This window comes from Cyprinodon tularosa, unplaced genomic scaffold (assembly GCF_016077235.1).
Source record: "Cyprinodon tularosa strain WSP-4 unplaced genomic scaffold, ASM1607723v1 ctg476, whole genome shotgun sequence".
Taxonomy (NCBI): domain Eukaryota; kingdom Metazoa; phylum Chordata; class Actinopteri; order Cyprinodontiformes; family Cyprinodontidae; genus Cyprinodon; species Cyprinodon tularosa.
In genome coordinates, this window is record NW_024039203.1 from 397629 (window position 1) to 411012 (window position 13384).

At 38.7% G+C, this 13384-nt stretch overlaps 1 protein-coding gene across 28 annotated transcripts in view; it reads left to right on the forward strand.

Annotated features, from left to right (window-relative positions):
* The window catches only part of LOC119794321 (protocadherin alpha-C2-like), a 210777-nt gene that overhangs the window by 167752 nt on the left and 29641 nt on the right, over positions 1-13384 (forward strand). Inside the window, exons 1-2 of one of the 28 annotated variants that reach the window (XM_038301840.1) lie at positions 308-2948; positions 3474-3543. The exons of 25 other annotated variants lie outside the window; for them this stretch is intronic. In XM_038301840.1, coding sequence (XP_038157768.1) covers positions 579-2948; positions 3474-3515 — 2412 coding nt within the window. In that variant the 5' untranslated portion in view covers positions 308-578 and the 3' untranslated portion in view covers positions 3516-3543. Of the gene's footprint in view, positions 1-307; positions 2949-3473; positions 3544-6487; positions 9007-13384 lie in introns of those variants that run through there. 2 more of the 28 variants (XM_038301823.1, XM_038301814.1) reach the window with 2 other exon arrangements.

The window sequence follows — 13384 nt, forward strand, 5'->3', positions numbered from 1 at the left end:
GTTTATTTTTACATAATTTAAAATCAGTCTTGACCCTTTTGAAATGCTTTTCATGGTACTGATTCCTCCTATCTGGTTTCATGCTCTCTGGCGCCATGCTGTCTGGCTTCGGATCGAAAAAAAAAAACTAAAGTTGTTAAACTGTTTTTTTATTAACTGTGATGGCTTGTTGACATTCTTTTTTCATTAAATATGTTTTTGTTATTGTTGATGTTAATTTAATGTGCAAGGGGTTTTCTTTCCATATATATTTTTTTGGTATAATATTATTTTGACGTGATTTAATATATAGCCTTTCATGTGTTAACCGTGAAATGTGTCCCGTTGTATTTGCTACCCTCACTTTGGTACATTTCATACAGTTTATGGTTTCAACACGCGGGGTCGTTGATGACCGTGTTTTTGAGAGCAATATCCCTCTTTCTTTTCTTGCGTCACAGCGCACTGCGTGCTTTGTCATAGAAGCAGAAACGATGGCTGGAAGAGGGGGAGTGGAATCATTAGCTATACAAGAGTAACGATCGAGTGGCGTCCATGTAGAAATATTTAGGATCCTTTCCCATTCTCTTTAGTCAGCGATGGACATGAGAAAGAATAATGGGATTCTATTTTTGCTGCTCGTGTTTTTTGCATCCGACTGGTCTGAAGCCCAGATATCCTACTCTGTCAATGAGGAGGCGGACAAAGGAACTGTACTGGGAAACCTCGCAAAGGATTTAAATGTCAACGTTCGAGACCTGCAAACCAGGAGTCTAAATATTGTGTCGGGACACAGTAAGAAATACTTTGAGGCAAATCTTAAAACAGGAGATATTTATGTTAATGAGAGAATAGATCGTGAGGAGCTTTGTATGAACATTGTTAAATGCACATTAAACGTCGAGGCAATACTGAGTGATCCTGTGATACATAGGCGCATAGAGGTGTTAATTAGTGATATAAATGATAATGCGCCTGCGTTTGAGGAGGAATCGTTTGTTCTCAACATTTCTGAATCCTCACCAGTAGACGAGCGCTTCTTGTTGCCTTTGGCAGTCGATGCAGATTCAGGCAGCAATTCTGTGAAGATTTACAAGCTCAGTGTAAACGAACAATTCGCCCTGGATGTACAGAGAGGTGGAGAACACGGTGCATCTGCTGAATTAGTGCTACTAAAAGCGTTAGACCGAGAAAAGGAAGCGGTTATCAAATTAATACTTACTGCTATAGATGGAGGTAGACCTCCTAAATCCGGAACTGTACAGATTATTGTTAATGTTTTAGATGCCAATGACAACTCGCCATCTTTCGGCAAACCTCTGTATAAAGCTCGCTTAAGTGAAAATGCTCCAGTCGGAACGGAAGTTATTCAGCTTGATGCCACAGATCTAGACGAAGGTGAAAATGCAAAGATAATTTACTCTTTTGTAAAACGTGCCACCTTCAATCCCACTGAAACTTTTTTGATCAATTCAGAAACGGGTGCAATCAGCCTTAAAAGAAATTTAGATTATGAAACACAGTCAGCATATGAAATACACATACAAGCAGCCGACAGAGGTCCCACATCTATGAGGTCAAATACAAAGCTGTTGGTTGAGGTGATTGATGTAAATGATAATACCCCTGAAATTATTGTAACATCACTGATGAGCCCAATTAAAGAAAATGCTGAAGCAGGAAGCGTTGTTGCTTTAGTTAAAGTGACCGACAAAGACAGTGGCAAGAATGGTCAAACCAGCTGTAAACTTGTTGGTTCAACACCTTTTAAACTAAAGTCTAATTATAAGAGTTATTACTCTTTAGTTGTAGATGGGCCACTTGATCGAGAAATACATGACTCATACAACGTCACAATTATAGCTTATGATGACGGTGTCCCATCTCTTTCCAGCAACAGCGTTATTAATATACAAGTTTCTGATGTCAATGACAACGCTCCTCGTTTCCTCGATTCTGCAATTAATATTTATGTGAAGGAAAATAATCCAGTGAGAGAACGTATTTTTATTATAAGTGCAGTAGATCCTGACATGAATGAAAATGCCAGAGTGACTTATTCATTAGAAGGTGATTCAAAAACAATTCCTGCAACTTCGTTTATAAACATCAACTCGGATACTGGAGAAATAGTCAGTCTACAGTCTTTTAATCATGAAGAATTAAAAATATTTCAGTTTAGAGTTAAGGCCACGGACTCTGGCGTGCCGCCACTTAGCAGCAACGTAACCGTTAATTTATGCATTCTTGATGAGAATGACAATAATCCAGCTGTTTTAGCCCCCTATTCTGAGCACGGATCTGTTAACAGTGAAACCATCCCATATTCTGCTGAAGCAGGATACTTTGTAGCAAAGATTAGGGCTGTGGACGCAGATTCTGGATACAATGCGCTGCTTTCATATCACCTGTCTGAGCCCAAAGGAAATAACCTGTTCAGGATCGGAACAAGTACCGGTGAAATCAGGACTAAGAGAAGAATGAGTGACAATGACTTGAAAACCCACCCCTTGGTGGTTCTGGTTTCAGATAATGGAGAACCTTCTCTGTCAGCTACTGTGTCTATTGAAGTGGCGGTGGTGGAAAGCACAGCTGATGAACAGACTCAGTTCAGACATGTGCCCTTAAAGAACGACAATTTCTCGGATTTGAACTTGTATCTGCTGATCGCCATCGTGTCAGTGTCTGGGATCTTTCTGCTGAGTCTAATCAGTTTAATAGCTGTCAGATGCCACAGGACTGGCAACGATTTCAGCAGGTACAGCGCCCCCATGATCACCACCCACCCTGACGGGAGCTGGTCTTACTCTAAAGCTACCCAGCAGTATGACGTGTGTTTCAGCTCAGACACAATGAAGAGTGATGTAGTGGTTTTCCCCCCACAATTTCCACCTGTAGATGCTGAACTGATCAGCATTAATGGAGAAGACACATTTACCAAAACTCAGACGCTACCAAACAAAGAAAAGGTAAGATATGCAGAAAGAGCATTGGTCTAAGACTTTTATTCTCTGTCACAGCAAATAATACATTTAGGACAACTGATTAGTTAATCTTAGTCCTTTTACTTGTGCAAATAAAACACCCCACTGGTTGTTAATTATTTCTTTCCCTTTCTGAAACGATTTATCAATAGTAGAAAGTGTAAAATCAAGCAAGATCTGGCTAACAACGTTTTGCAGTGTGCTCTGTCCTTGGTGCTGAATGTTTGTCATAGTTATCGGTGTAAAAACAGCTTTGTTTTAAACTGCCTTTAAAATCTGTGCTTTAAAATGCACAGCTCTTCTGTAGCCCTTCGTGCACTTAATGTATATATAGAACATTTTTCGTTTCTATTCTAATATTTTGTAAACATCTCTGAATTTATAATTGAAAGAAAATTGAAATATGTTTTTTTAGATATTTCAAAAGCATCAGCTGGTGTCGCTGGAGACCACACATTTATGAATGACCTCAGTTTTTTTTTTCTTTTTTTTTTCTTTCTTTTTTTCCAGACTCCTCCTCCCCACCTCCTCCCCAAATGTAGCAATGGATGACTTGGGCTTTGTCAAACACGTTTGATAAAGCACAGTTTGGATATAGTGTGATGTTCTCTAAAAAGCAAACGTGTTACAAAATTAAAATTATTTTTTTGTCTTGGTAACAATGGGACGTGAAGGACAAAGAAACACAATATGGATACATATCTGGGCTCTGCTTTATTTCTCTGGAATCTCTACAGCGCAGCTCTCGTTCTCCGTTTACGAGGAGGTTGACAAAGGAACAGTGGTAGGAAACCTTGCAAAGGATTTACAAGTCAGTCTGAACGAGTTGGAAAAAAGGAATTTACAAATTATTTCTGGGACTTCTAAATCGTATTTCGACGTGGATTTGAAAACTGGTACGCTGTATGTTTGTAACAGGATTGATCGCGAGGAGCTTTGTCCAAACACAGCGAAATGTGCCCTTAATATAGAAGCCATGTTGAGCAATCCGGTGCATCTTTATCGCATAGAGATTCAAATTACTGATATAAACGATAATGCGCCATCATTTCGTGAAAAGGAAATTACTTTGAACGTCTCAGAATCTTCTTTTACCGGGGAAAGATATTTATTACCCATGGCAAACGACGCAGACAAGGGGAGTAACGCGGTAAAAGGCTATAAGCTTAGTCCAAATGAATGTTTCTCACTTGATGTACAAAGTGGAGGGCAGCAAAGTGAGTCTGCTGAGTTAGTCCTGCAAAAATCTTTAGACAGGGAGAAGAAAGCAGCTATTCGCTTGATTTTAACAGCTTTTGATGGGGGCAAACCTGCCAAGTCAGGGACATTAACCATCACTGTAAATGTATTGGATGTAAATGACAACAATCCGATATTTAGTCAGTCTTTGTATAAGGCTAAGGTCCTTGAAAATACCCCGTCTCAATCTCCCGTTCTCACTGTTAGTGCTGCCGATTCAGACGAGGGACTAAACGGTGAAATAGAATATTCATTTATTCAGCGAGGAAATTTCAATCCAGGTGCTTTTTTCTCAATAAACCCAGAAACGGGGGAAATAATTGTGATTGGAAAGATAGACTATGAAATTAATTCAGCCTATGATATCCGCATACAAGCAAGAGATAAAGGAACACCTTCACGGAGTGCGCACGGTAAAATTTTAGTTGAAGTGATTGATGTAAATGACAACATACCAGAGATTGTAGTAACATCCGTTATGAGTCCAGTTAAAGAAGATGCGGACAAGGGAACAGTTGTTGCCCTGGTGACTGTGACTGACAGAGATAGTGGAAAAAATGGTCTCACCAGTGCTAAAGTCGTTGGTTTGGTTCCCTTGAAGCTTAAGCTAAACTATAAAAATTATTATTCATTAATAGTAGATGGGCCGCTTGACAGAGAAAGTGTTTCTTACTATAACGCAACCATTTCAGCTGTGGATGAGGGAAACCCACCTCTCTCTAGTAGTACTGTTATTCACGTTCAAATTTCCGATGTTAATGATAATGCCCCCCTTTTCTCTGAGTCCGTGATAAATGTTTATATAAAAGAGAATACTGCTGTTGGAGCTACTATTGCAGTTATAACAGCACATGACCCCGACGAAGCAGATAATGCAAAAGTAATCTATTCATTATCTGGTAACTTTTCAAAAAATATTCCTATAACCTCAGTTCTAAACATAAATGATCAAACAGGGGATCTAATCTGTCTCCAAACTTTTAACTATGAAGAGATAAAAACATTTCAGTTTAAAGTTCGAGCAAATGACTCTGGGGTTCCTCCGCTAAGTAGCAACGTGACTGCTAATGTATTAATCGTCGATGAAAATGATAATAATCCGACGATTCTAGCTCCGTATTCTGAGCATGGCTCCGTTAACAGTGAGACCATCCCTTATACTGCTGAAGCAGGGTACTTTGTAGCAAAGATCAGGGCTGTGGACGCAGATTCTGGATACAATGCGCTGCTTTCGTATCACCTGTCTGAGCCTAAAGAAAACAACCTGTTCAGGATCGGAACCAGCACCGGGGAAATAAGAACTAAAAGGAAAATGAGTGACAATGACCTTAAAACCCACCCCTTGGTAGTACAGGTTGCTGATAATGGAGAACCTTCACTGTCAGCTACTGTTTCTATGGAGGTGGTCGTGGTTGAAAATACCGCTGATGTCCAGACTCAGTTCAGACATGTGCCCTTGAAGAACGACAACTTCTCTGATTTGAACTTGTATCTGCTGATCGCCATCGTGTCAGTGTCTGTCATATTTCTGCTCAGTCTCATCAGTCTAATAGCTGTCAGATGCCATAGAACAGACAACAGTTTTGGAAGATACAGCGCCCCCATGATCACCACCCACCCTGACGGGAGCTGGTCTTACTCTAAAGCTACTCAGCAATATGACGTGTGTTTCAGCTCAGACACACTGAAGAGTGATGTAGTGGTTTTCCCCGCTCCGTTTCCACCTGTAGACGCTGAACTGATCAGTATTAATGGAGGAGATACTTTTACTAGAACACAGACTTTACCAAACAAAGAAAAGGTAAGAAATACAGAACTGTAATTTAATTACGTATTCCCCATATTACAACGGTCTATTCAGAGAATATTGTTCAAACAACTACCCGATTATCCCCTTGATAAAAAATAAATATTTTTAATTTGTTATTCATAATATTACTCCTTTGAGCCTTAAGGAAGAAATTATTTTTTTTTCAAAATGTTGTTTCAAAATGAATGCTGTTCCGTATCCCGTTCTTTATTCTTGATACCTGTTTTTTTCATCCAGCATATAACCACTAACATTTTCTAAACGGCGTTTTTTCTCCCTTTCTATATCTCAGAGGAAAGTGTCAATTTAAAGATTTAGAAAATCAGTGTATTTTTTTTTAATCAAGATGAATTAATAATTTAAAATCATAATAATTTGAAATATATTATATTTCTAATCGCCACAAGATGTCACCACCAACTTTGAGAGATTTTACAATTTTTTATTCTCATGCAACGCTCCTCCCTTAAAAAAGGGCAGGAGACTCTTTGTTTGCGTAGCAGTAAAGAACGTCTGCGCCACGGAAGGGCTCTAATTATATACAGTGACCAAGATATAAAAGCCCTGGAATTATATTTTTAGTTGATTTGTTGTTTTTTGTCGGGCATGGACATAATGCGTCGGGAAAGGACTGCTCTGGTTTGGATTTATATATTTTTTGTATTGCATATACTGATGTTCGCAGCGGGACAGATTGTATATTCCGTCACGGAGGAGTCGAGTCCTGGAACAACTGTTGGAAATCTGGCAAAGGATCTGCAGTTAGATGTACAAGAATTAGAAAAAAGACATTTTCAAATTTCGGGACCTCATAAGAGCTATTTTGAAGTGAACATTAAGACTGGAGCACTACTTGTGAAGGGGAGGATAGATCGAGAGGAGCTGTGTGGTCGTAAAGTCAAATGCTCCCTGGAAATGGAAGCCATTGTGAACGCTCCGCTCAATCTCTATCGCTTTGAGATTAAAATCGTGGATATAAATGACAACACACCGTATTTTAGGATACCCGAGATTGTTTTGAACGTGTCTGAGTCTGCTTTTTCCGGAGAAAAAAATGCTCTTCCGAAGGCTTTTGACGCAGACGTTGGTGGTAACGCAATTAAGGCTTATAAACTCAGCCACAATGATTTTTTCACGCTGGACGTACAAAATGCAGGCGATCCAAACTCGACCCCTGAAATAGTTTTGCAGAAACCTCTAGATCGAGAAACAAAGCCAGTTATAAAGTTAACTCTGACAGCTATAGATGGGGGTAAACCTGCTAAATCAGGGACATTACTCATAACTATTAATGTGGAAGATGTTAATGATAATATTCCAGCATTTGACAAACCTCTGTACAAAGTCAGAGTGCCAGAAAACACACCACCAGGCACAACTGTGATATCTGTTCATGCTCGAGATTTAGACGAAGGATTAAATGGAGAAATACAATATTCTATAATAAACCAAGATGATGAAAACGATGTCAGTAAGTTCCATATTAACGAAATAACAGGAGATATAACTATTAAAGACGAGTTGGATCACGAGAGGAACAATGCTGTTGAACTTAGAGTCCAAGCAAAAGACAAAGGATCGAATTCAAGAGCCTCTCATTGTAAAGTACTAATTGAAATTTCTGACATAAATGACAATCCACCAGAAATATCAGTTACATCATTAGTGAACCTGGTGAGGGAAGATGCACCATTTGACACAATGGTTGGACTTTTAACAGTGAAGGATCCAGACGCGGATAAAAATGGAGTAATTCAGGTTAAAATAGTTAATTCTACTCCTTTTAAAATCAAGAACACTTATAAAAATCATTACTCCTTAGTGGTGGATGGTATGCTTGACAGAGAAAAAGCCTCTGAATATAATATAACAATAACTGCCACAGACGAAGGGCTTCCACCTCTCTCCAGTACTAGCGTTATTACGGTCCATGTATCAGATGTCAATGACAACGCACCACTTTTTAAGGAACCAGTTATACATATTTTTGTCAAAGAGAACGGACCAATAGATAATGTAGTGTATACCTTAACTGTAAATGACCCTGATTTAGATGAGAATGCAAAGGTAGTGTTTTCTGTAATTGGTAACAGCAATAATCAAATGAACAGCGATATAGGGTCAATGATTAGCGTTAAAGCAGACACTGGAGATATAATCAGTCTGCAGTCTTTCAACTATGAGGAGGTAAAAAGCTTTCAATTTAAAGTTCAAGCCACAGACTGCGGTGTTCCTCCTCTTAGCAGCACTGCGACAGTTAATGTATTAATTCTCGATGAAAACGATAACAATCCAAGCATTCTAGCTCCTTATTCTGAACATGGATCTGTTAACAGTGAGACAATTCCATATTCTGCTGAAGCAGGATACTTTGTAGCAAAGATCAGGGCTGTGGACGCAGACTCTGGATACAATGCGCTGCTTTCTTATCACCTGTCAGAACCCAAAGGAAGCAACCTTTTCAGAATTGGAACCAGTACGGGGGAAATCAGGACTAAGAGGAGAATGAGCGACAATGACCTGAAAACTCATAATTTGCTGGTTCTGGTTTCTGATAATGGAGAACCTTCCCTGTCAGTTACTGTGTCTATTGAGGTAGTGGTGGTTGAAAACACGGCTGACATCCAGACTCAGTTCAGACATGTGCCTATTAAGGACGACAGCTTCTCGGAGTTGAACTTGTACCTGTTGATCGCCATAGTGTCAGTGTCTGTGATTTTTCTGCTGAGTCTGATCAGTTTAATAGCTGTCAGATGCCACAGGACAGATGGAACTTTCAGCAAGTATGGCGCCCCCATGATCACCACCCACCCTGACGGGAGCTGGTCTTACTCTAAAGCTTCTCAGCAGTATGACGTGTGTTTCAGCTCAGACACGCTGAAGAGTGATGTAGTGGTTTTTCCCGCACCGTTTCCACCTGTAGATGCTGAACTGATAAGTATTAATGGAGGAGACACTTTTACAAGAACACAGACTTTACCAAACACAGAAAAGGTAAGACTCATGTTACAATCAGTCCCTTCTGTTAAAGAATATTCACTGTACTATTTCAGTCAGCCCCATCACTGACTGTGTTCCTTTCTGGCGCTGTCCTTAGTGCTGAAATTAGCCAGATCTAGACTTCTTAGAATAGTAATGTATTGCTGAGTTCTTTAACAAATTATAGCACAGATCTGTAGTTGATGTGCCTGCTCACGAAATTCCTGTTTACAAAAATATAATAATCAAGGAAATAAGCCAATCAAATTTCTTAATAGAGCACAAGTGTAACACAAACAGAAACGTTTCACAGCAAAGTATGTCTACATGTACAGCTATTGAATATACTCTAGCTACAACAATAATAAGCTTAATATGTTAGACAGAAACTGCTGTTTTCAGATACAAAGATAACTCATGACTCGATTCAAAAGCTCGTATTATTGACATGTGTCCATCCATTCATTTGTCCGTCCATTCATCCATCCATCCATCTCCTAGTCCCTCACGGTCAAAGAGGAAAAGTATCTTCTAGTTTCTGCTTGCTATAAAAAGCAGTTTGACAATTAAGGAAAAAATCCAAAAGATATTATTAATGATTTAGTTCCTTCCTGATCTTAACTTCTCTGATAACCATCTAATGATTATCATTTAACTCACCAATCTGAACTGCTTGCTAACAGCCCAATTTGAGAATTAGGAGCTTAACACCTAATAGTCATTGTCTAAAGATTATAAAGTAAAAATAGTCTTGTTGTAAAAGTTTAATATTTATTAGCAAGACCAAAAGATAGTAACTGCAAACCAATATTTTTTTTAACTGAAGGAGATATTTTCTTAGCGCATGAAATGTTGATCTTGATGTTATGACATATCATCTGTTATTTCTGACATCCGAGTAAGATATGTCATGGTGTTGGGACACTGGCAGAAAGGACAGGGACACTAAGCTAAATACATGAAATCCTGTAAGAAACCTTAAAGAATCTGCAAAAAACTGTAGACGTTATTATGAATGCATCATAACCTCTTTACTCACTTCTGTCATAGGTGGCAGCCCCAAGTATTGCTGAATATTTGCTACCTACAATGTCTGGGATTTACTGGGATTGTTTCTCACATTTCTCATACTTGGATGGCTTTGACTTGAAATACAATAATTTAAGCAATGAAATATATATTACACAGATATATCATTCAGCTTTAATGTTATATAATAATAACAATCAAGGTTTTGTTCTTTGCAACAGTTGATTTTGGATCTATAATACTTACCTGTTTACGCGGTGCCCTGCCTGAAATTCTAACATTTTATATTTACATATATAAGTATGCTTATATATGTGTGTGTATGTGAGTATATGTGTGTATGTTAGTGTGGGCATGTATTTGTCACCTGATGGAGACAATTTCCCAGGAATATGCTACATTTTGGGGACATTGAGGGACTTGTGGGGATGAACAGCTGGTCCCCATTCAGAAGTGTTCTATTCTTGGGCAGGAGGTTAGGTTCGGAACTAAGGTATGAATTGAATTTAGGTTAGGTTTAGGCAGTGGTGGGCTCTGAGGGCCTTTGAGGCCTTCACTGCATGCCTAAGATCAATCAGAAACACTAACCTACATTCACAACCTAAACTTTAACTTTATTCCCTTCAATTGTATTAATCCATTCCAAATAATCCATTCTCTTAATTTTGTAACGTTTCTCTTGGCTGACATGCTTTCATAACTTTAATGTTGTTGCTACATTTTTAGTCCAATCAGATATCAGCCTCTGTGTGTTGCAATGTTAATCAAATCTGCAAAGAGCCTTCAGAATCAGCTCTGCTAGTTGCTCTGAACTTAATATTCATGAGGAACGTTTTCTTCTACCAATCAGATTTCAGATTTGCCCACATGGGCCAACTACAGGGCCCACCCTTACGTGACCATTTTCTGTCCTCTGATTGGTCAGTTAGAGCAAAACATTTACATCCAAGCAATGGACGATCTGCACTTTAGATCTAAAAGTTTTCTGGCCTTAATGGCTGTTACTAAATGGAGATACTAAGACTTCCTGCACAAAGACAAAACAGTGGATTTTGTTTATAAAATATCAGCATCTCTGGTGAGTGTGATGTACTTTATTTTCATGCTTTATGCGCTATTTTATCTGGTATTTAGATGCATATTGAATCTGAACAGCTACTGATGTAAATGGTGCAGAGCTGGGGTTACAGAGTAAAGGATTGCGGTTGTTTTAGCTGGGCTTCTTACTTAACTTATCTCTGTATTCATCCTCTCGGTTATACCTGTGCTTCTTTCATTTCATATTTAAATAATATTGGTGGTTTCTGTTCATCAATTAAATGCTAAAGTAGTGCTATTAACCTCTTGACACCCACTGTTGCAAAAAGGGAAGCAAAAAGAATATATATATATATATATATATATATATATATATATATATATATATATATATATATATATATATATATATATATATATATATATATATATAAACTGTTTTCTCACACCTCGTGGGGTGGTATGTGTCATCCTCAAGCTCGGGTCCTCTACCAGAGGCCTGGGAGTTTGAGGGTTTTGCGCAGTATCTTAGCTGTTCCTAGGACTGCGCTCTTCTGGATATATATATAAATATATATAAACTACTATCTTTTGGTCTTGCTAATAAATATAAATTTGTCACCTTGCAATTGGAAGTTTCTGGACTTGATTCCAACTTCTTCCTCCCTTATGTCTTATCTCACAAGGTCTAATGCACAACCATCTAATGTTACAATAGAGAGTCTGGTTTTGAAAAAAAGGGGAGTGATTTCCTGAAAATAAAATTGCAATATATTAAGATATTTGAAGATTTTGCTTTAATGCATTACTGAAAAAAAATGTGACAGCACCATTTCTGTAAGGTGTGTATTTTTTCTGTAACTAAGCATACAAGATATTCCAAAAATAATACTTTTGCATTTTCCTTTTTAAGTAATAAGAACTTAAGCTTTATTTAAGATATATTATTACTATGTGAGATATAAATCAATTTAGCATAAACTGAAGGTGCCTATGACTTTATATAAAGAGAGTAAATAAGTTGAACTAGGTGAGAAATGTTATTTTCCACTCTGTCTCAAATAGTGCCAAGCACATTTTTGCAGGTTTAGGTTTGCAGTTACTGTTTGTTAGAGCTGTTTCATTTTTGTTCTCTTGTAGATTTTCTCATCCGGTTGCTGTTGCATTTTTTGTTTAATTTTTACTTTAAACTCACATCTAAACAGAGTATCAGTCTTCATATCCTGTGGCTGCTACTTACCACAGCACTATATATCTGTAGCTGTTTACCTTTTTAATCATATGATGCACTTATATAGATTTTTAAGACTGCATTTTTATGTGTATTTTTGCCCACCAGTCTCGTTTTAATAGGTTACTTTTTTGTATCTATTGTTCTTTAACAATATATACCTGAAAATCTTAAAGCACTGTTTGTTAGTAAGGACTGATTCATCCAATTCACAGGCGCTCCTTTTCTCTCGCATATCCTCCATGCCGCTGACTTTCTCCCCTCCCCCACTTTCACAGTCCCTCTTGGAGAAGGGGAGCAGCTGAAGGAGCTAACAGGAAATTAACTCTATTTCTGTAGACATGCAACCTATCAGCTGTGGAGCGCTGTAAACCTGATTTGATATGTTTTCATTACTAGCCTTAATGTATTCACAAAACAAACCTCCGCGTCAAACCAAGTGGGTTTTGGTACTGAGGCTCTTCGTGCAATATTTTTTTCTACATGTCTCTGCCATTGAGGCTCAGTGGCACACTGTTTCGATGATATGACCTCATTTCAGGGAGTGGTTCAGGGCAAAAAGCGTGTCGTAATCTGTCAAACCTCTGTCATATAGTTTATTTGTTGGGGGGAATATTGAATCGTTGCTGTTTCCTCTCACACACACCGTGACTATTGCGATCTATGACTCTGAGGCTCTCAGCATCATTTAAGTGGGTCAGCGAGAGATTTAAGCACGACAACACGCTAGTCGCCATCTGACTGAACTTGTATTTGCTGTGCAGCTTTTTAGTCTGATACAGTTGGTGCACAATCTTGTTTATACGCAAGCTCCACAGCAATGTCTGGAACTGCTTCTCTGTCTGATTCAGCTGGTGAGCTGTATGCTGCGGCATGCTCTCAGTGTTTGAGGTAGAAAGTGGGGGAGGGGAGGTAATTTTCCGCTACCCTTTGCAGTAGCGGCAGGAGAGAGCTTCTGTTCCGATCGAGGTATCAGCTCAGTTCGGCCCAGCTCTCCCTCCTGTTTGACTCTGCAGCTGGGCGGGGCTGGACACATCCCAATGTCAATCAAAGCTAAACCGGCGTTTTAAAGGGCAGCAGGAGAGGAGGCTCTTT